The sequence below is a fragment of the Cherax quadricarinatus genome, chromosome 24 (assembly GCF_038502225.1).
Source record: "Cherax quadricarinatus isolate ZL_2023a chromosome 24, ASM3850222v1, whole genome shotgun sequence".
In the NCBI taxonomy this organism is placed as follows: Eukaryota; Metazoa; Arthropoda; class Malacostraca; order Decapoda; family Parastacidae; genus Cherax; species Cherax quadricarinatus.
The window spans coordinates 43,618,128-43,639,054 of NC_091315.1; the positions used below are offsets into that span (position 1 = coordinate 43,618,128).

General features: G+C 37.8%; 1 protein-coding gene across 4 annotated transcripts in view; it reads right to left on the reverse strand.

Moving 5' to 3' along the window:
- The window catches only part of LOC128690980 (SAP30-binding protein), a 71,298-nt gene that overhangs the window by 25,784 nt on the left and 24,587 nt on the right, over positions 1-20,927 (reverse strand). For all 4 annotated transcript variants that reach the window (XM_053779800.2, XM_053779799.1, XM_053779798.1 and 1 more), the window contains 4 exons: positions 20,697-20,787; positions 17,292-17,413; positions 6,545-6,697; positions 6,187-6,297 (listed from right to left, as the gene is read on the reverse strand). In XM_053779800.2, coding sequence (XP_053635775.1) covers positions 6,187-6,297; positions 6,545-6,697; positions 17,292-17,413; positions 20,697-20,787 — 477 coding nt within the window. The remainder of the gene's footprint in view (positions 1-6,186; positions 6,298-6,544; positions 6,698-17,291; positions 17,414-20,696; positions 20,788-20,927) is intronic.

Sequence of the window (20,927 nt, forward strand, 5' to 3'; positions counted from 1 at the left end):
AACAGTCTATTTAATTATTTTGAATACCCTATAAATTGATCAGAAATTGGTAATTTGGCCAATTTCACACACAATTAAAACATTGACAATTTAAATATAGAGTAGAGAATAAACAATGTAGACATTCCTGGCACTAAAATATTTCCTCTGTTCATTATTTACATCCGCAGGCCTCTCCTCTATTACACTTGCTTTCCATTTTGAATTTTTATTCATATAAAAATAGCAGATTTACTATTATGCAGACTAATGCATTATTGTAATAATTGTAAAAATAATGTCAGCTCATTTGTGAACATGTATTAGACTGGCCAGTTGAACACATATTAGAAGAGTGACATAATTTTTGTTCTCTAGAATATCGACAAAAATCAAACATTTCCGCTACTTTGAGTTCAATTTTAAAATCATCTCTATTTCTGTAATATATCTTCCATTTATCAAATCATACCAAGACACTGAGAATACAAACATAAAACCCATCCAAAAATACACTGCACAGTCGCTATTTTAAACCAAATACACGGTCAGTTTTTCTTCCCATCATGCACTGTGTGGGGAAGGATTTTTTATATGGTGCACACTCACTGTATAGACCCATTCTCTCATATCTAGGCCCAAATTTACCACTTGCTGCTTATCCAAGTGAGCTGACCTCATCATATAGTTCTATGGGCTCAGAGCCGTAGTACCATGGCATGAACCATGAAAGAGTTAAAGGTACAGGAATGTATAATAATACATAGTGTAATAATGAGTTACTAGTCTTTGGGCACTGCATCCCAACATGTTTTTTAAAGCAGTCAATGCTATAAAACACTGACTGCTTACTTTCCTGCACAATTAGGATTAGGTACAATATATGCAATTTAACGAAAATGAGAACCATGGAAATGTGATGCAAGAGATTCTACTGTATACAGTGGAACTTCTACTTACGAGTGCATCCACGTGCAAGTTTTTCCAGATGCAAGCAGTTGCTTGGTTGATTTTTTGCTTCCAGATGCAAGCGAAATTTCCAGGTGCGAGCGGGCCTCAAGGGAGGTTCCTTGATGCTGGTGAGGGGCTATTGGTTTTGATCTAGGGAACTGGATCTCATATGTTTGTTGGACTATCTTAATGTACACCAAAATTGAGAGAAATCGGACCATAAATAACGGAGTTCACTTCTCAGCTATTAGCCGCCCTTTAGTGGTATATTTTCGTATGGTTGTATTCTTGTTTATTTTGGTCTCATTTGATAGAATGGAAGATACATTACAGAAATATATATGATTTTTATTGGTTTCACAAAGATAAGTACCTTGAAATTGAGTTCAAAGTAACAGAAATGTTTGATTTTTGCCGATCTTCAAGAGGAAACAAATGACGTCACTGTCTAATGTGTGTCCAACTGACCACTATTATACAGTCATGAATGGGATGACATTTATACAATTATTACAATAATGCAGTAGTCTGCATAACAGTAAATTGTCTATTTTTTGTGTGAATAAAAATTTCAAATGGTAAGCAAGGGTTATTATAAGAATACGTGCGTACTAATTAATAATAATAATATGTAATCATAATAATACATAATAATATGTAATAATAATAATAATAATAATAATAATAATATAATATGTACAGTGGTACGCCGAGTTTCATACAACTCTCTACTCGAACAGCTATGTAAGTGTATTATTGTAAGTGCTTTTGTAAGTGTATTTTTGGGGGTCTGAAATGGCCTAATGTAATTTACATTATTCCTCATGGGAACAAATTAATTCTGTAACGGCACTCAAACAGCCTTCTGGAACAAATTATGGCCGAAACTTGGGGTACCACTGTATAATACTATAATAATACGAATACTACTGTAATATTATAATATGTACATACTATATATAATTTGGCATACGCCGACGTGCCCAGCATCTCTTCTGCATCTCCAAGGTAAATGCTGTATTACATAATTTCTTTACATTATTATAGTAGAGGGCAACGAGTGACTAGCTCCCTTAAGGTTTACTATACAAATACAGTGGAACCTCAAATATCGAACTTTCTTCAGTCCAGAAGGCTGTTCGAGTGCCTTTACCGAATGAATTTATTCCCATGAGGAATAATGTAAATTAGGTTAGTCCATTTCAGACCCTCAAAAATACACTTATAGAAGCACTTACAAAAATACACTTACATAATTGGTTGTGTTGGGAGCAGTTCGATTTTTGAGGTTCCACTGTAGTAGGAGTCTAAGAAAGAAGATAGATGCGCTAAGATTACTTGCAAGTGTAGGTAATATAGATATTATTGGTATAACAAGAGACCTGGTTCAACCTGAAAGATAGAGAAATGCCTTCTGAATGCAACATACAGAGTTATAAACTATTTCACACTGATAGGGTCAACAGGAAGGGTGGTGGAGTGGCAATGTATGTCACAGAAACTTTAAATTGTCTTAGACATGATATAAGATTAGAAACATCGAACACAGAATCTGTTTGGCTACAGTTTCTCGAGGGACGTGACAAATTCATAAGGCATCTAGATATGAAAATGTTGTGATAATGGGAGATTTTAACTTTAGACAAATTGACTGGAACAATATGACAGGAAATCTTGAGTCTAGAGACTTTCTTGATACAGTTCAGGATTGCTTTTTAGAACAGATTGTGACAGAACCAACTTGAGGAAACAATCTTCTTGACCTGGTTCTTGCCAACAAAGATTCACTAATTAATAATCTTGAGGTTAATGATGAGCTTGGGGAAAGTGATCACAAATCACTTAGTTTCAATATATCATGGAATTACCCAGATAACTGCAATCAAATTTCTGTCCCAGATTTTTGCTTGGCTGACTTCATGGGACTGAAAAATTACCTGGGTGGGCTAAATTGGGATGTCCTGACTATGGGTCAGGTAGGTGATCTTGGTTGCCAATATGACGTTTTTCAAAGCATAGTTCTAGCTGCCAAGACAACTTTTGTTCTGAGTAGGGAAATTAGATCTAACAAAAATGACCCCAAATGGATGAACAATAGATTAAAACATCTCATTGGTCAAAAGAGAGGCATATATAGGTGTATCAAAAGAGGGGATGGGCAGTTAAGAAATCAATATAATAAATTAAAGAGAGAGATAAAGAAAGGAATAAGAAAAGCAAAAAGGGATTATGAGGCTAAGGTTGCAAGGGATTCAAAGACTAACCCAAAAGGGTTCTTTCAGGTATACAGAAGTAAAATTAGGGACAAGATTGGCCCACTTAAGAGTAACTCTGGTCAGATCACTGACAGTGATAGGGATACGTGTGAAATTCTCAATACATACTTCCTCTCAGTTTTCACCCAGGAAAATACTAGCAATATTCCTGAAATAATAGATTATGTAGAACAGGATGATAATAAACTATGTACGATTGCGGTAACTAGTGACATGGTCCTCAGACAAATAGAGAAACTAAAACCTAACAAATCCCCAGGTCCTGTTGAACTGTTTGCAAGGGTGTTAAAGGAATGTAAAGAGGAACTTAGCATACCTTTGACATCCCAATTTAACATATCACTACAAACTGGCATAGTGCCTGATAAGTGGAAAATAGCAAATGTAATACCTATTTACAAGGCAGGTGACAGGTCCTTGGCTTCGAACTATAGACCAATAAGCCTTACCTCCATAGTGGGAAAATTTATGGAATCAATAATAGCCGAAGCAATTTGCAGCCATCTTGATAGGTACAGATTGATTAATGAATCTCAACACAGTTTTACAAAGGGGCGTTCCTGTCTTACGAATTTACTAACTTTTTTCACTAAGGTGTTTGAGGAGGTAGATCATGGTAATGAATATGATATTGTGTATATGGACTTCAGTAAGGCTTTTGATAGAGTTCCACACCAGAGGTTACTGAGGAAACTTAAGGCACACGGAATAGAAGGAGAAATTTTTTCCTGGGTAGAGGCATGGCTGACAAATAGGCAGCAGAGAGTTTGCATAAATGGGGAGAAATCAGAATGGGGGCACGTCACAAGCGGTGTTCCTCAGGGGTCAGTGTTGGGTCTGTTGTTGTTCACATTTTACATAAACGAGATAGATGAGGGAATAAATAGCGACATAAGCAAATTTGCTGATGATACCAAAATAGGCAGTCCAATTCATTCTAATGAGGACACCAGAGCACTCCAGGATGATTCGAACAGACTGATGCAATGGTCGGAGAACTGGCAGATGCAGTTTAATATTGACAAATGCAAAGTTTTAAATGTTGGACAGGTAAATAACCATGCCACATATAAACTAAATAATGTAGATCTTAATACTACTGATTGCGAAAAGGATTTAGGAGTTCTGGTTAGCAGTAATCTAAAACCAAGACAACAGTGCATTAGTGTTCGCAATAAAGCTAACAGAATTCTTGGCTTCATATCTAGAAGTATAAATAATAGAAGTCCTCAGGTTGTTCTTCAACTCTATATATCCTTGGTTAGGCCTCATTTAGACTACGCTGCTCAGTTCTGGTCACCGTATTACAGAATGGATATAAATGCTCTCGAAAATGTACAGAGGACGACGACAAAGATGATCCCATGTATCAGAAATCTTCCCTATGAGGATAGACTGAGGGCCCTGAATCTGCACTCTCTCGAAAGGCGTAGAATTAGGTGGGATATGATCAAGGTGTATAAATGGAAAACAGGAATAAATAAAGGGGATGTAAATAGCGTGCTGAAAATTTCCAGCCAAGACAGGACTCGCAGCAATGGTTTCAAGTTGGAAAAATTCAGATTCAGGAAGGATATAGGAAAGCACTGGTTTGGTAATAGAGTTGTGGATGAGTGGAACAAACTCCCGAGTACAGTTATTAAGGCTAAAACGTTGTGTAGTTTTAAAAATAGGTTAGATAAATACATGAGTGGGTGTGAGTTGGACCTGACTAGCTTGTGCTGCTGGATCTGGTGCTGTGCTCCTTCCTTGAGTGGATGTGACCAGACTGGGTGGGTCATTGGGCTAATCCCTACTAACCCTGCTCTGCATGGGTCAGTAGGTCTATTGCAGTGTTCCTTCTTTCTTATGTTCTTATTATTATTGTTTTCCTTATGAAAATATGTACATAGTGATCTAATGGAGTTTGCCTTACAAACACTCCATTTTCTGTTATAATAAAAGCATGGGAAGGTATGTAGGAATGGCCACAGTGGTGGCCCTATATGCCCCACCAACAACAAAGGCCGTTATGTTGCCTCCACTAACACTACTCACATACATAATATTTCATTCATTCTAGTGTATATATCATGTTTCTATGTTATTAATATTGTTTATGTCATATTAGATGAATTGTGTTAGAAAAATAAGCCGTAGAGTTGACATTAGCGAAATCATTGAAGTATTTTGTCGTGCCTGGAATTCCACAGGAATGGATTAATTCCATTTCAATTAATTTATATGAGGAAAACTGACTCTGCAAGCGAGCAAATCCAGATGCGAGCAAGGTCACGGAACAGATTAAACTCGTGAGTAGAGATTACACTGTATATCTTACCCCACTCTATAGGTCTCAGCAGAACACCCTATCACGTGTCACATTTCACTGAATATAACTGACTTTCAATTAAGGTTTATGTTACATATATGTGTGGTTGTGTGCTCAATATCTAGGGAATGCTTTACCTCTTCACAATATTTCACCTCTAAACACTGGAGCCTTTATAATAATGATTTTCAGGTTGCTGAAAGGAACTATGGCATAAGCTTTATCATCTAAATCCTTCAAAATTCTTTTGAAGGATCTTTATCCAAAGAATTGGAGCATCCCTCCCTCTTCCTGGATTAATTAAACTTTATAACCTCCCATTTCCCCAGGTGCTGTATGGCTCATAAGGTTTCCTCATGAATACAAATATTTTTCATTGCCATATTGGCCATTTCCCACCAAGGAAGGGAGACCCAAAGAAAGAAACACATTCACTATAATTCATTCAACTGTTATTTTGCCAGAAGTGTGCAGAAAATACCATTCCAATGACTCTCAAAACCTGTCCTTCATAGTGCTGGCACCTCCAGAACTCTGAGCCTGGCTAACCAGTTTTTCCCTGAGTTTTTTTTATTAGCATTGCCTTGCTCACACTTTTAAAGCATGCCATGTTTTTTTATTTTTGTTTTTTTGCAAGTACCTAGAAAACAGACATTTTTTGTAAATTACCTTAGTCTTGTCTTTCCGTTCCTTTTCTCTCTTATCCATTTCTTCTTTCTGTACTCTTGCTAATTCATCATAATAAGATTCCTTACCCCAGCAGTGTGGATCAAACATATCCTGAAACAATGTTAAATATGAATAATAGTTAAAAGAGCTCTGAAACAAAGGAAATGCTGAATGCTACTTGCCTATAGTATTTATAAAAATCTTGAATAATTTCAAAGCAAGTTCAAAATGAAAGTTGGACATTAAAAAAGAATTGTATTAATAAGCAATTATCTTTGTCTATTATTTTGGTCCACCTATAAATATTGTACCAAGCCAGTAAGCCAAAAATCAACATAGAACAAGTCTGTTATCTCACCAGTGGATAGTTGGTCCCCATCTCATCAAGCTGCAAGAGGTCAATCAGTTTTTCATAAATGCCAGGATTTCGAAATTCCTTGTTATTCTGAATCATGGCATTGTAGTCCTTGTTTCCTCGACGCACCTCATTCAAGCACCTAACCACTTTATCCTGGTCAACATAAAAATAAAATGTAAAAAGATAAAATCTATACCAAAGAAATATTCTTTACCATCTGCATGTGTGCAAATTTATATTTCAAGAAAACTCATGGTTTTCAGTAAATTACCCTTCAAAAATCTAAATACTATACAGTTAAACTTGATACATCTGAATGAATCATGGTCAAGACATTAGCAGATATGTCTTTTTCAATTTTTATTCTTGAGGGCTCATTTTAAAACTACTGCTATCCATGTAATATATATGTCGTGCCATATAGGTAAAACTGGTCAAGTAGCAAGAACTCGTTTAAAATTAAGTCCTTTCTAAGATTTTCTCTTGTACGTTTAAAGATATATTTTTTTTCATTTATGTTTATGTAAAAATTAATAATTTTGTACCAAAAGAACCTTAGAAAACATACCTAACCTTACTATAACAAGTGCAGTTTGATTTAGCCTAATCCAACTAAATATAATTTAGATAAGTTTACAATAATTTAATAATAAACACAATGAAATGTATTTTTTTTGGTCAGATTCAGAATGATTTTTGCAAAATTATTGCATATACAAATTTTCGCTTGCCTTATTCGGCAAGAAGAGCATTGCTATTTAAGCCAAAATTGCAAGTTTTACCTATTAGGCACAAATATTTAGTGAAGGGATTCAGGGAAACCGGTTATTATAGATTTTGCCAGACTTGAGTCCTGGAAATGGGAAGTACAATGCCTGCACTTTAAAGGCAGGGTCTGGGATACTGACAGTTTGGAGGGACTTCTAAACTGTCGTATCTGAGTGCCTCTGCAAAGACAGTGATTATGTATGAGTGAGGTGAAAGTGTTGAATGATGATGAAAGTATTTTCTTTTTTGGGGATTTTCTTTCTTTTTGAGCTACCCTGCCTTGGTGGGAGACAGCCAACTTGTTAGAAAAATACATAAATACATACATAAATACAGTGGACCCTCAACCAGCGATATTAATCCGTTCCTGAGAGCTCATCGTTAATCGAAATAATCGTCAGTCAAGTTAATCTTCCCCATAAGAAATAATGGAAATCAAATTAATCTGTGCAAGACACCCCAAAGTATTGAAAAAAAAAAATTTACCACATGAAATATTAATTTTAATACACACAAACTGAAGAAGACATGCACAGTTACATGACACTTACCTTTATTGAAGATCTGGTGATGATTGATGGGATGGAAGGAGGGGAGACCGTTGATCTTCTTAGTGTTTAGAAGGGGAATCCCCTTCCATTAGCACTTGAGGTAGCAAGTCTTTTTCTGGGGTTACTTCCCTTGTTCTTTTAATGCCACTAGGACCAGCTTCAGAGTCACTGGACTTCTGTTGCCCAACATATCTGTCCATAGATACCTGTACCTCTCGTTCCTTTATGACTTTCCTAAAGTGGTTCACAACATTGTCAGTGTACAGGTTGCCAACATGGCTTGCAGTAGCTGTGTCAGGGTGATTTTCATCAAAAAAGATTTGCACTTCAAGCCACTTTGCACACATTTCCTTAATCTTAGAAGTAGGCAACTTCTTCAATTTCTCTATCCCCTCCTCCGAAGCAATTTCCTCAGGTCTGCCCTCTTGCTGTTCAAGATGATCTAGCAGCTCATCAGTGGTTAGTTCTTCATTGTCCTCCTCCACTAGCTCTTCCACATCCTCCCCACTAACCTCCAACCCAAGGATTTCCCCAATGCCACAATGGATTCCTCAACTGGCATAGGATTCTCAGGGTTAGCCTCAAACCCTTCACAATCCCTTTTGTCTACACCTTCTGGCCACAGTTTTTTCCAAGTAGAGTTCAAGGTCCTCTTAGTCACTTCCTCCCAAGCCTTACCTATAATGTTTACACAATTGAGGATGGTAAAATGATCTTTCCAAAACTCTCTTAGAGTCAGTTGAGTTTCTGAGGTCACTACAAAGCACTTTTGAAACATAGCTTTTGTGTAGATTTTTTTGAAGTTAGAAATGACCTGCTGGTCCATGGGCTGCAGGAGAGGAGTGGTATTAGGAGGCAAAAACTTCACCTTAATGAAGCTCATGTCCCTAGAAAGTCGCTCTGCCAAGTCTGAAGGATGACCAGGAGCATTGTCTAATACCAGGAGGCACTTAAGGTCTAATTTCTTTTCAATTAGGTAATTTTTCACATTGGGGCAAATGCATGGTGTAACCAGTCATAGAAAAAGTCCCTAGTGACCCATGCCTTATTGTTTGCCCTCCACAGCACACACAAATTAGCCTTGACGACACTGTTTTTCCTGAACACTCTGGGAGTTTCAGAGTGATACACCAATAAAGGCTTCACTTTGCAATCACCACTAGCATTGGCACACATCAACAGAGTAAGCCTGTCTTTCATAGGCTTATGTCCTGGGAGTGCCTTTTCCTCCTGAGTAATGTACGTCCTGCTTGGCATTTTCTTCCAAAACAGGCCTGTTTCGTCACAATTAAACACTTGTTCAGGTTTCAGTCCTTCACTGTCTATGTACTCCTTGAATTCCTGCACATATTTTTCAGCTGCTTAGTGGTCTGAACTGGCAGCCTATGAATGCCACTACACTTCTTAAATCTCTCAAACCAACCTTTGCTGGCCTTAAATTTACTCACATCACTAGTTGCTGGCATTTTTTTAATTAAATCGTCATGCAACTTCCTAGCCTTTTCACATATGATCGCTTGAGAGATGCTATCTCCTGCTATCTGTTTCTCGTTTATCCACACCAATAAGAGTCTCTCAACATCTTCTACCGCTTGCGATCTCAGTTTCGAAAACATAGTTGCCCCTTTGGCAAGAACAGCTTCCTTGATTGCCGTTTTCTTGCCCACAACAGTAGCGATGGTTGATTGGGGTTTATTATACAACCTGACCAGCTCAGAGACACGCACTCCACTTTCATACTTAGCAATGATCTCTTTCTTCATCTCCATAGTAATTCTCACCCTTTTTGCTGTAGGGTTGGCACTAGAAGCTTTCTTGGGGCCCATGGTGACTTATTTTGCAGGTGCAATCACTACAAAGGCTGTGATAATATGAAATGTTCCAGTTGTATGTTTGGAAGTGACCGTGGTGGCTGGCTTGTAAACACTGGCACCCACGGGACAAGTGAGGCGTGCTCAGGCCAAAGTGGACGCGTCTCGTACAGAACGAATAGTGCTGGTCGGGTTTTTAAGCGATAATAGAGGCAAAATTTTTGCGTTAAAATGTATCGCTAGTCAGATTTATCATTAATCGATGCCATCGCTGGTTGAGGGTCCACTGTATACATTTTTTTTTTTTAACAAGTCAGCCGTCTCCCACCAAGGCAGGGTGACCCAAAAAAGAAAGAAAATCCCCAAGAAGAAAATGCTTTCATCATCATTCAACACTTTCACCTCACTCACACATAATCACTGTTTTTGCAGAGGTGCCCAGAACACAACAGTTTAGAAGTATATATGTATAAAGATACATAACATATCCCTCCAAACTGCTAATATCCCGAACACCTCCTTTAGAGTGCAGGCATTGTACTTCCCATTTCCAGGACTCAAGTCCGGCTATATAAAAATAACCAGTTTCCCTGAATCCCTTCACTAAATATTACCCTGCTCACACTCCAACAGATCATCAGGTCCCAAATACCATTCATCTCCATTCACTCCTATTGAACATGCTCATGCACGCCTGCTGGAAGTCCAACCCCCTCGCCCACAAAACCTCCCTTACCCCTTCCTTCCAACCTTTTCAAGGACTACCCCTTCCTTCCAACCTTTTCAAGGACTACCCCTTCCTTCCAACCTTTTCGAGGACGACCCCTACCCCGCCTTCCTTTTGCTACAGATTTATACGCTCTCCATGTGATTCTACTTTGATCCATTCTCTCTAAATGACCAAACCACCTCAACAACCCCACTTCAGCTCTCTGACAAAATACTTTTATTAACTCCACACCTTCTCCTAATTTCCACACACTGAATTTTCTGCATAATATTTACACCACACATTGCCCTTAGACAAGACATCTCCACTGCCTCCAACCGCCTCCTCGCTGCTGCATTCACAACCCAAGCCTCACACCCATATAAGAGTGTTGGTACTACAATACTTTCATACATTCCCTTCTTTGCCTCCATAGATAACGTTTCTTGTCTCCACATATACCTCAACGCAGAAATCACCTTTTTTCCCTCATCAATTCTATGATTAACCTCATCCTTCATAAATCCATCCGCCGACATGTCAACTCCCAAGTATCTGAAAACAATCACTTCTTCCATACTCCGCCTCCCCAATTTGATATCCAATTTTTCTTTATCTAAATCATTTGATACCCTCATCACCTTACTCTTTTCTACATTCACTTTAAACTTTCTACCTTTACACACACTCCCAAACTAACCTTTGCAATTTTTCTTTAGAATCTCCCATAAGCACAGTATCATCAGCAAAAAGTAACTGTGTTATTTCCCATTTTTAATCTGATTCCCCATAATTTAATCCCACCCCTCTCCCGAACACCCTAGCATTTACTTCTTTTACATCCCCATCTATAAATATATTAAACAACCATGGTGACATTACAAATCCCTGTCTAAGACCTACTTTTACCGGGAAGTAGTCTCCCTCTCTTCCACACACCCTAACTTGAGCCCCACTATCCTCATAAAAACTCTTTACAGCATTTAATAACTTATCACCTATTCCATATACTTGCAACATCTGCCACATTGCTCCCCTATTCACTCTATCATATGCCTTTTCTAAATCCATAAATGCAATAAAAACTTCCCTACCTTTATCTAAATACTGTTCATATATATATATATATATATATATATATACACACCTACCATCTGACTTACGACCTGCTCGACTTACGACCACTCGACTTACGACCGTGTTTTTCATGCCAAATTTCTGGGAAATAAACAACTATTTGTGTTGTACACAGTGCTTATCCTAAACCTTACAGTATAAAATACAGTACTAACAACATAAAAAGTAAAGTAAAACATGAAATACCAAAATAAAACAATAAAATAAAGCCCTTACAAAAATGTTTTGTTGATATTCAGTAGTAAAGTTCGACTTACGACCATTTCGACTTACGACTGGTTTCTCTGAACCGAACTCGGTCATAAGTCGGATGGTAGGTGTATATTTATTTATTTATTTATTTGCTTTTAACAAGTTGTCCATATCCCACTGAGGCAGGGTGACCCAAGAAGAAAGAAAACCCCCAAAAATAAAATACTTTTATCATCACTCAACACTTTCACCTCACTCATACATAAGCACTGTTTTTGCAGAGGTGCCCAGAACACAACAGTTTAGAAGGATATACGTATAAAGATACACAACAACTGCCAATATCCCAAACCCCTCCTTTAACCCCTGTCGCAACCCCAAATCCTGATGTGTCTCCTGGTGTTGCAAAAAAAAAAAAAAAAAAAAATCTTATGAAATGATAAAGAATCTTTTCCCAATTGTAATGACACCAAAAGAACGAAATTTAATGGAAAACTGACGGAATTACGTTCTCGCGAAGTTAGTGACCTCGGTGATATTTATGAATCGGCTATCTCGCCCATTTTGAGCCCTATTTTCGGCTAATTCGATTGTTCCAGTCGACCAAACTCATAGCTATTTGTTTAGAATTCCATTTTTTCTATCGATTGAGTACAAGAAACTGCCCATTTACTGATTTGAACTACTCAATAAGGTGGTCAGAAATTTGCAATTTGCCCAATTTCACGAAAATTAAAACATACGATAATTTCAAAATAGGGTCCAGAATGAACAATGCAGACATTCCTGGCTCTAAAAATAACATTTTCTTTGTTCATCAGTCATGTCACCAGGCCCCTCTGATATTACTCTTGCTTTCTATTTTGATTTTTTTTCAAACAAAAAATAGAAGATATTGCAGACTACTGCAATATTGTCATAATTGTATAAATAATGTCAACTCATTCATGACTGCATATTAGAATGGCTACTTGGACATTTATTGGAAAATGATATCATGTGTGTACTTTTGAACATCAGCAAAAAATCAAACAATTCCCCTACTTTGAGCTCCATTTCAAGGTTCTTTTCATAGTAAAACCAATCAAAATCACCTCTATTTCTATATGTTTTCCATTCTATCAAATGAGACCAAGAAAACAAGAATACAACCATAAATATTATAGGAAAATAGACCACAAAATCGGCATTTTAATTAAAAAAAACGGTTGGAGTTTTTTTTTCTCGTTATGCACTGCATGCTGCAGGATTTTATTTACATGGTGCACACTGACCACACAGACCCATTCTCTCACATGTGGGCCTACCAGCTTTCTCCTGCATGATTTGAAGCCACTAGAATTTATGTCCCTTCAATGTTCTTACTGTTTTGTGAATGGGCAGACAGTCATGTTGGCAAACATGATTGTGAGGTAAAAATAGGTAAAATTTTTTGCTTGAGGTGATATGCCACACACTACACCTACAACTTGTGCTGTCATCAAGGAAAGAAATCTTTTTAAGAACTGCCTGTATTATAAAGAATATGAGAAATTCACATAAAGTTACCAGAGAATCAATGAACAAAATATAATGTACATATTTTGAAGATGGAACACATTCCATTCATAATTGACACACATTAGTAGAGACTGACTTATTAAGCAAACTTTAACACGAGCCAAATCTTCATACTTTTCTAATAATGTGAGCACCCCTTAGCCAAGCAGCACTATACAATTCATATGGGTTTAGAGCCTGTTTTTGTGGCTGAATGAGGGGCTAGGACATCCAATAGGCTTGTGTGAGCATTAGCTAGAAGTGGAGGCAAGTGGTTTTTATGATTTAACATGATGTTGGAGTGTGAGCAAGGTAACAGTCATAAAGGGTGTCAGAGAAACCGGTTAGCCAGACTTGAGTCCTGGAGGTGGAAAGTAGTGCCTTTATTCTGAAAGGGGATAATGCTGCAATCTGGAGGGTCATCTAAACTGTGATGTCAACATTTTTTTTTTTATTTTTTTATTATCACACTGGCCGATTCCCACCAAGGCAGGGTGGCCCGAAAAAGAAAAACTTTCACCATCATTCACTCCATCACTGTCTTGCCAGAAGGGTGCTTTACACTACAGTTTTTAAACTGCAACATTAACACCCCTCCTTCAGAGTGCAGGCACTGTACTTCCCATCTCCAGGACTCAAGTCCGGCCTGCCGGTTTCCCTGAATCCCTTCATAAATGTTACTTTGCTCACACTCCAACAGCACGTCAAGTATTAAAAACCATTTGTCTCCATTCACTCCTATCAAACACGCTCACGCATGCCTGCTGGAAGTCCAAGCCCCTCGCACACAAAACCTCCTTTACCCCCTCCCTCCAACCCTTCCTAGGCCGACCCCTACCCCGCCTTCCTTCCACTACAGACTGATACACTCTTGAAGTTATTCTGTTTCGCTCCATTCTCTCTACATGTCCGAACCACCTCAACAACCCTTCCTCAGCCCTCTGGACAACAGTTTTGGTAATCCCGCACCTCCTCCTAACTTCCAAACTACGAATTCTCTGCATTATATTCACACCACACATTGCCCTCAGACATGACATCTCCACTGCCTCCAGCCTTCTCCTCGCTGCAACATTCATCACCCATGCTTCACACCCATATAAGAGCGTTGGTAAAACTATACTCTCATACATTCCCCTCTTTGCCTCCAAGGACAAAGTTCTTTGTCTCCACAGACTCCTAAGTGCACCACTCACTCTTTTTCCCTCATCAATTCTATGATTCACCTCATCTTTCATAGACCCATCCGCTGACACGTCCACTCCCAAATATCTGAATACGTTCACCTCCTCCATACTCTCTCCCTCCAATCTGATATTCAATCTTTCATCACCTAATCTTTTTGTTATCCTCATAACCTTACTCTTTCCTGTATTCACCTTTAATTTTCTTCTTTTGCACACCCTACCAAATTCATCCACCAATCTCTGCAGCTTCTCTTCAGAATCTCCCAAGAGCACAGTGTCATCAGCAAAGAGCAGCTGTGACAACTCCCACCCTGTGTGTGATTCTTTATCTTTTAACTCCACGCCTCTTGCCAAGACCCTCGCATTTACTTCTCTTACAACCCCATCTATAAATATATTAAACAACCACGGTGACATCACACATCCTTGTCTAAGGCCTACTTTTACTGGGAAAAAATTTCCCTCTTTTCTACATACTCTAACTTGAGCCTCACTATCCTCGTAAAAACTCTTCACTGCTTTCAGTAACCTACCTCCTACACCATACACTTGCAACATCTGCCACATTGCCCCCCTATCCACCCTGTCATACGCCTTTTCCAAATCCATAAATGCCACAAAGACCTCTTTAGCCTTATCTAAATACTGTTCACTTATATGTTTCACTGTAAACACCTGGTCCACACACCCCCTACCTTTCATAAAGCCTCCTTGTTCATCTGCTATCCTATTCTCCGTCTTACTCTTAATTCTTTCAATTATAACTCTACCATACACTTTACCAGGTACACTCAACAGACTTATCCCCCTATAATTTTTGCACTCTCTTTTATCCCCTTTGCCTTTATACAAAGGAACTATGCATGCTCTCTGCCAATCCCTAGGTACCTTACCCTCTTCCATACATTTATTAAATAATTGCACCAACCACTCCAAAACTATATCCCCACCTGCTTTTAACATTTCTATCTTTATCCCATCAATCCCGGCTGCCTTACCCCCTTTCATTTTACCTACTGCCTCACGAACTTCCCCCACACTCACAACTGGCTCTTCCTCACTCCTACAAGATGTTATTCCTCCTTGCCCTATACACGAAATCACAGCTTCCCTATCTTCATCAACATTTAACAATTCCTCAAAATATTCCCTCCATCTTCCCAATACCTCTAACTCTCCATTTAATAACTCTCCTCTCCTATTTTTAACTGACAAATCCATTTGTTCTCTAGGCTTCCTTAACTTGTTAATCTCACTCCAAAACTTTTTCTTATTTTCAACAAAATTTGTTGATAACAGCTCACCCACTCTCTCATTTGCTCTCTTTTTACATTGCTTCACCACTCTCTTAACCTCTCTCTTTTTCTCCATATACTCTTCCCTCCTTGCATCACTTCTACTTTGTAAAAACTTCTCATATGCTAACTTTTTCTCCCTTACTACTCTCTTTACATCATCATTCCACCAATCGCTCCTCTTCCCTCCTGCACCCACTTTCCTGTAACCACAAACTTCTGCTGAACACTCTAACACTACATTTTTAAACCTACCCCATTCCTCTTCGACCCCATTGCCTATGCTCTCATTAGCCCATCTATCCTCCAATAGCTGTTTATATCTTACCCTAACTGCCTCCTCTTTTAGTTTATAAACCTTCACCTCTCTCTTCCCTGATGCTTCTATTCTCCTTGTATCCCATCTACCTTTTACTCTCAGTGTAGCTACAACTAGAAAGTGATCTGATATATCTGTGGCCCCTCGATAAACATGTACATCCTGAAGTCTACTCAACAGTCTTTTATCTACTAATACATAATCCAACAAACTACTGTCATTTCGCCCTACATCATATCGTGTATACTTATTTATCCTCTTTTTCTTAAAATATGTATTACCTATAACTAAACCCCTTTCTATACAAAGTTCAATCAAAGGGCTCCCATTATCATTTACACCTGGCACCCCAAACTTACCTACCACACCCTCTCTAAAAGTTTCTCCTACTTTAGCATTCAGGTCCCCTACCACAATTACTCTCTCACTTGGTTCAAAGGCTCCTATACATTCACTTAACATCTCCCAAAATCTCTCTCTCTCCTCTGCATTCCTCTCTTCTCCAGGTGCATACACGCTTATTATGACCCACTTCTCGCATCCAACCTTTACTTTAATCCACATAATTCTCGAATTTACACATTCATATTCTCTTTTCTCCTTCCATAACTGATCATTTAACATTACTGCTACCCCTTCCTTTGCTCTAACTCTCTCAGATACTCCAGATTTAATCCCATTTATTTCCCCCCACTGAAACTCTCCTACCCCCTTCAGCTTTGTTTCGCTTAGAGCCAGGACATCCAACTTCTTTTCATTCATAACATCAGCAATCATCTGTTTCTTGTCATCCGCACTACATCCACGCACATTTAAACAACCCAGTTTTATAAAGTTTTTCTTCTTCTCTTTTTTAGTAAATGTATACAGGAGAAGGGGTTACTAGCCCATTGCTCCCGGCATTTTAGTCGCCTCATACGACACGCATGGCTTACGGAGGAAAGATTCTTTTCCACTTCCCCATGGACAATAGAAGAAATAAAAAAGAACAAGAGCTATTTAGAATAAGGAGAAAACCTAGATGTATGTATATATATATATGCATGTGCGTGTCTGTGAAGTGTGACCAAAGTGTAAGTAGGAGTAGCAAGATATCCCTGTTATCTAGCGTGATTGAATGAATTATGGTGAAAGTTTTTCTTTTTTTTTTCAGGTCTTTCTACCTCAGTGGGAGTTGGCTGGTGTGCAGGAAAAAAAAAATTATAATTGGCAGGGACAACGCAGAGATGTCCAGTTTACCTGTAAATGTTGTGGACACTTTCCAGGTGGTGGTGCAGGCAGCTTAATGCCATGGGATTTCACCTTTGCTTTGTCGTCTTCACCTTCATCTGTGCCAGTGTCCATCGGCTCAGAGTTCAATGCTGAAAAAAGATAAGCATATTTTTTATATTTATTGGGAAGCAATAAAACTATTTCATATAACACCTAGGAAATAGGGGTAATCAGATCTGATTCAAGAAAGGAAGGGTAGCTTCAGCTCCAAGAAGCCTTCACAAACTTTTAGACACCACCCTTTCCAACTTGAATTTGAATGCTATAAAATTCAGTGTCATTGTTTTGAAAGTTTTGTTGTTCATGAGATTTAGTATGTATTACTTTTTCTTTAAAATAATTTAATTTAAAAAAGTTGTGCTTTTGTTTTTATTAACACATCGGCCATTTCCCACCAAGGCAGGGTGGGCCGAAAAAGAAAAATTTTCATCATCATCATTCACTCCATCACCATCTTGCCAGAGGCATGCTTACACTACATTTATAAAACTGCAACATTAACACCCCTCTTTCAGAGTTCCGGCACTGTACTTCCCATCTCCAGGAATCAAGTCCGGCCTGCCGGTTTTTCCCTGTTGTGTATGCACAGCCTCTCCTCACTTAGCGACGTACTCGTTTACTGACGACTCGGACTTACGACGGGCTCTTTGACCAGTATGCATACCTAAATAATGTATATTAGAGCTGTCTTCTATTCTGTTTATTACAATATATACAGTACGCTACTGTATAAACATTTAAAAATACACCAGAAATGTTATAAATGGTGCAAAGGTGACAATAAAACAATATCAAAGATGGTTAACACAAACCAAGTACCATTATAGTATGCTCCTCACTTAGTGATGAACTCATTTACCGACGTGTTCTTAGGAACTGAACCCCATCGTTAAGTGAGGAGAGGCTGTATTTAATTTTAATTATCGTGGCACATGGTTTGGGTTGTGCATATATCCTGGCTGGAACTGCCTAATCTCTGACAAATTATAAATAACAAAAAGGCACAATACCGTGACTGGAACGATAAGCTTCTGTAAGCTTCTGTCTTTTATGTGCGGGTTATTTGTGTATCTGACAAATTATGCCGGCAAGGAATTCTCACTAAAAAAATCTAAAGGTTCTTACATCCAAAAACTGCAAACATCCATACATAACTTAACTGATATTACAAATACAGTCAAACTCCATAATAATGGGTGTTAACCCTTTGATTGTTTTGGTCGTATACGTATGTCTTACGAGCCAATGTGTTTGACGTATATATACTCAAATATTCTACCGGCTTCAAGTCAAGCAGGAGAAAGCTGGTAGGCCCACATGTGAGAGAATGGGTCTGTGTGGTCAGTGTGCACAGTATAAAAAAAAATCCTGCAGCATGCAGTGTCCAATTAAAAAAAAAAAAAACTGACTGTTTTTGGATTAAAACGCCAACTTTGAGGTGTATTTTTGTATAGTATTTATGGTTGTATTCTTGTTTTCTTGGTCTCATTTGATAGAATGGAAAACACATTATAGAATAGAAGTGATTTTGATTGGTTTTACTATGAAAAGGATCTTGAAATGGAGCTCAAAGTGGCAGAAATGTTCGATTTTTGCTGATGTTCGAGAGAAAAACAAATGACGTCATTGTCCAATAAATGTCCAACTAGCCATTCTAATATGCAGTCACAAATGGTTTGACATTATTTATACAATTACAATATTGCAGTAGTCTGCATAACAGTATATCTTCTGTTTTTTGTGTGAATAAAAATTCAAAATAGAAAGCAAGAGAATTATAACAGGGGCCTGGAGACGTGACTGATGAACAGAGTAAATGCTATTTTAGTGCCAGGAATGTCTGCATTGTTCATTCTGGACCCTATTTTGAAAGTGACATTTTTTAATTTGCATAAAATTGGCCAAATTGCCAATTTTTGACCACTTTATTGGGTAGTTGAAATCAGTAAATGGGTGGTTTCTTGTACTCAATCGATAAAACAAATGGAGTTCTAAAGAAATAGCTATGAGTTTGGTGGACTGGAACAATGGAATTGACCGAAAATAGGGCTCAAAGTGGGCGAAATCACCGATGCGTAAACATCACCAAGGTCGCTAACTCCACGAGAGCGTAATTCCCTAAGTAATGACACTTTTGGTGTCATTACTATCAGGAAGAGATTCTCTATCATTTCATAAGAATTTTTTTTTTCAAATATTTTGCGACACCAGGAGACACCTCAGGATTTGGGGTTGCAACAGTCAAAGGGTTAAAGTAGATTACTGGAGATTATGTTAATCGTCAAGCTGCAAATAATAGGAAATTTTACTTATCTGAATTATTTAACCATTTCTTATCCATACCTCATACATAATGCTCTAATCTCCTAAATACAGCCTCTCCTCACTTAACGATGAAGTTGCGTTCCTAAGACCACATCAGTAAACAAATTCATTGCTAAGTGAGGAGCATACTATAATGGTAGTGGGTTTGTGTCAACCATCTTTGATATTGTTTTAATGTCACCTTTGCACCATTTATAACATTTTTAGTATATTTTTAAATGTTTATACAGTAGTGTACTGTATATTGTAATAAACAGAATAGAGGAAATCAGCTCTAATATACATTATTAATATACATTATTTAGGTATGCATACTGATCAGATAGCCCATTGTAAGTCCAAGTCGTCGGTAAATGAGTACGTCGCTAAGTGAGGAGAGGCTGTACATGTACTGACATTCCTAAGAACAAACATATTTTGAATGAAATGCTATGGTTATTTTTCACTTTAGGGATTGTGTGCCAAGCAAAAAAAATGATGGGAACCAAGAAAAAATGTGAATAATCAAAGTTATGTGACACAGCCTTCAGTAAAAATGGTACATAATCGAATCGCATAGATTATGAAACACATGAATTCCAGTCTTTGATCGCAATGCATTAGCAATTTAAACTATAACTCACGAAATTGTACTAACAAGATTGAAAACATATCATGGAAAGGATGGGGTTGTAAATCCATGCCATGGGTTCAAATCCTACCCATTCCATGGCTTTTTAAGCTATAATTTGTATCTTTTCCATCTAAAGTCTAGATTCAACCCTAGATCTTTTGGTACAAAACTGAACACAGCTAAATAAAGGAACAATTGCCATAGAAGTTTTAAGCAATGATTAAATTTGTAATTTTCTGAAATGTTAGCGGATATTTTATTGTTGACAGTTAACAGAAAATGCAGAGGAGCATAGTAGGCTTTTATGGTGATAATATTTTACTCTACAAAGAGCTTTATCAAATCTCTATGAAATATTGTCACAATAAGAACTTGCTTTGCACCTGACTTTTCTGAAATATTAGTTTCATCCTAATGCACCTTGATACACTTACTTTCATCAGGTTCATCCTCTTCTCTCTCTCTTTCAATGTCTTCTCCTTCATCTTCATCCTCTTCATTAGCATAGGAAACTAATCTATTAACCTGTTGTGAAAATCAGAAAACAGTAAATATTACTGCAAACATGACCAAATATTTAAGTAAAAAATTACTATAGACTACAAACTACTTCAACAGACTGCAACCTATTTTATCGAATCTTTAGAGAAGTGATGTTCACTAAT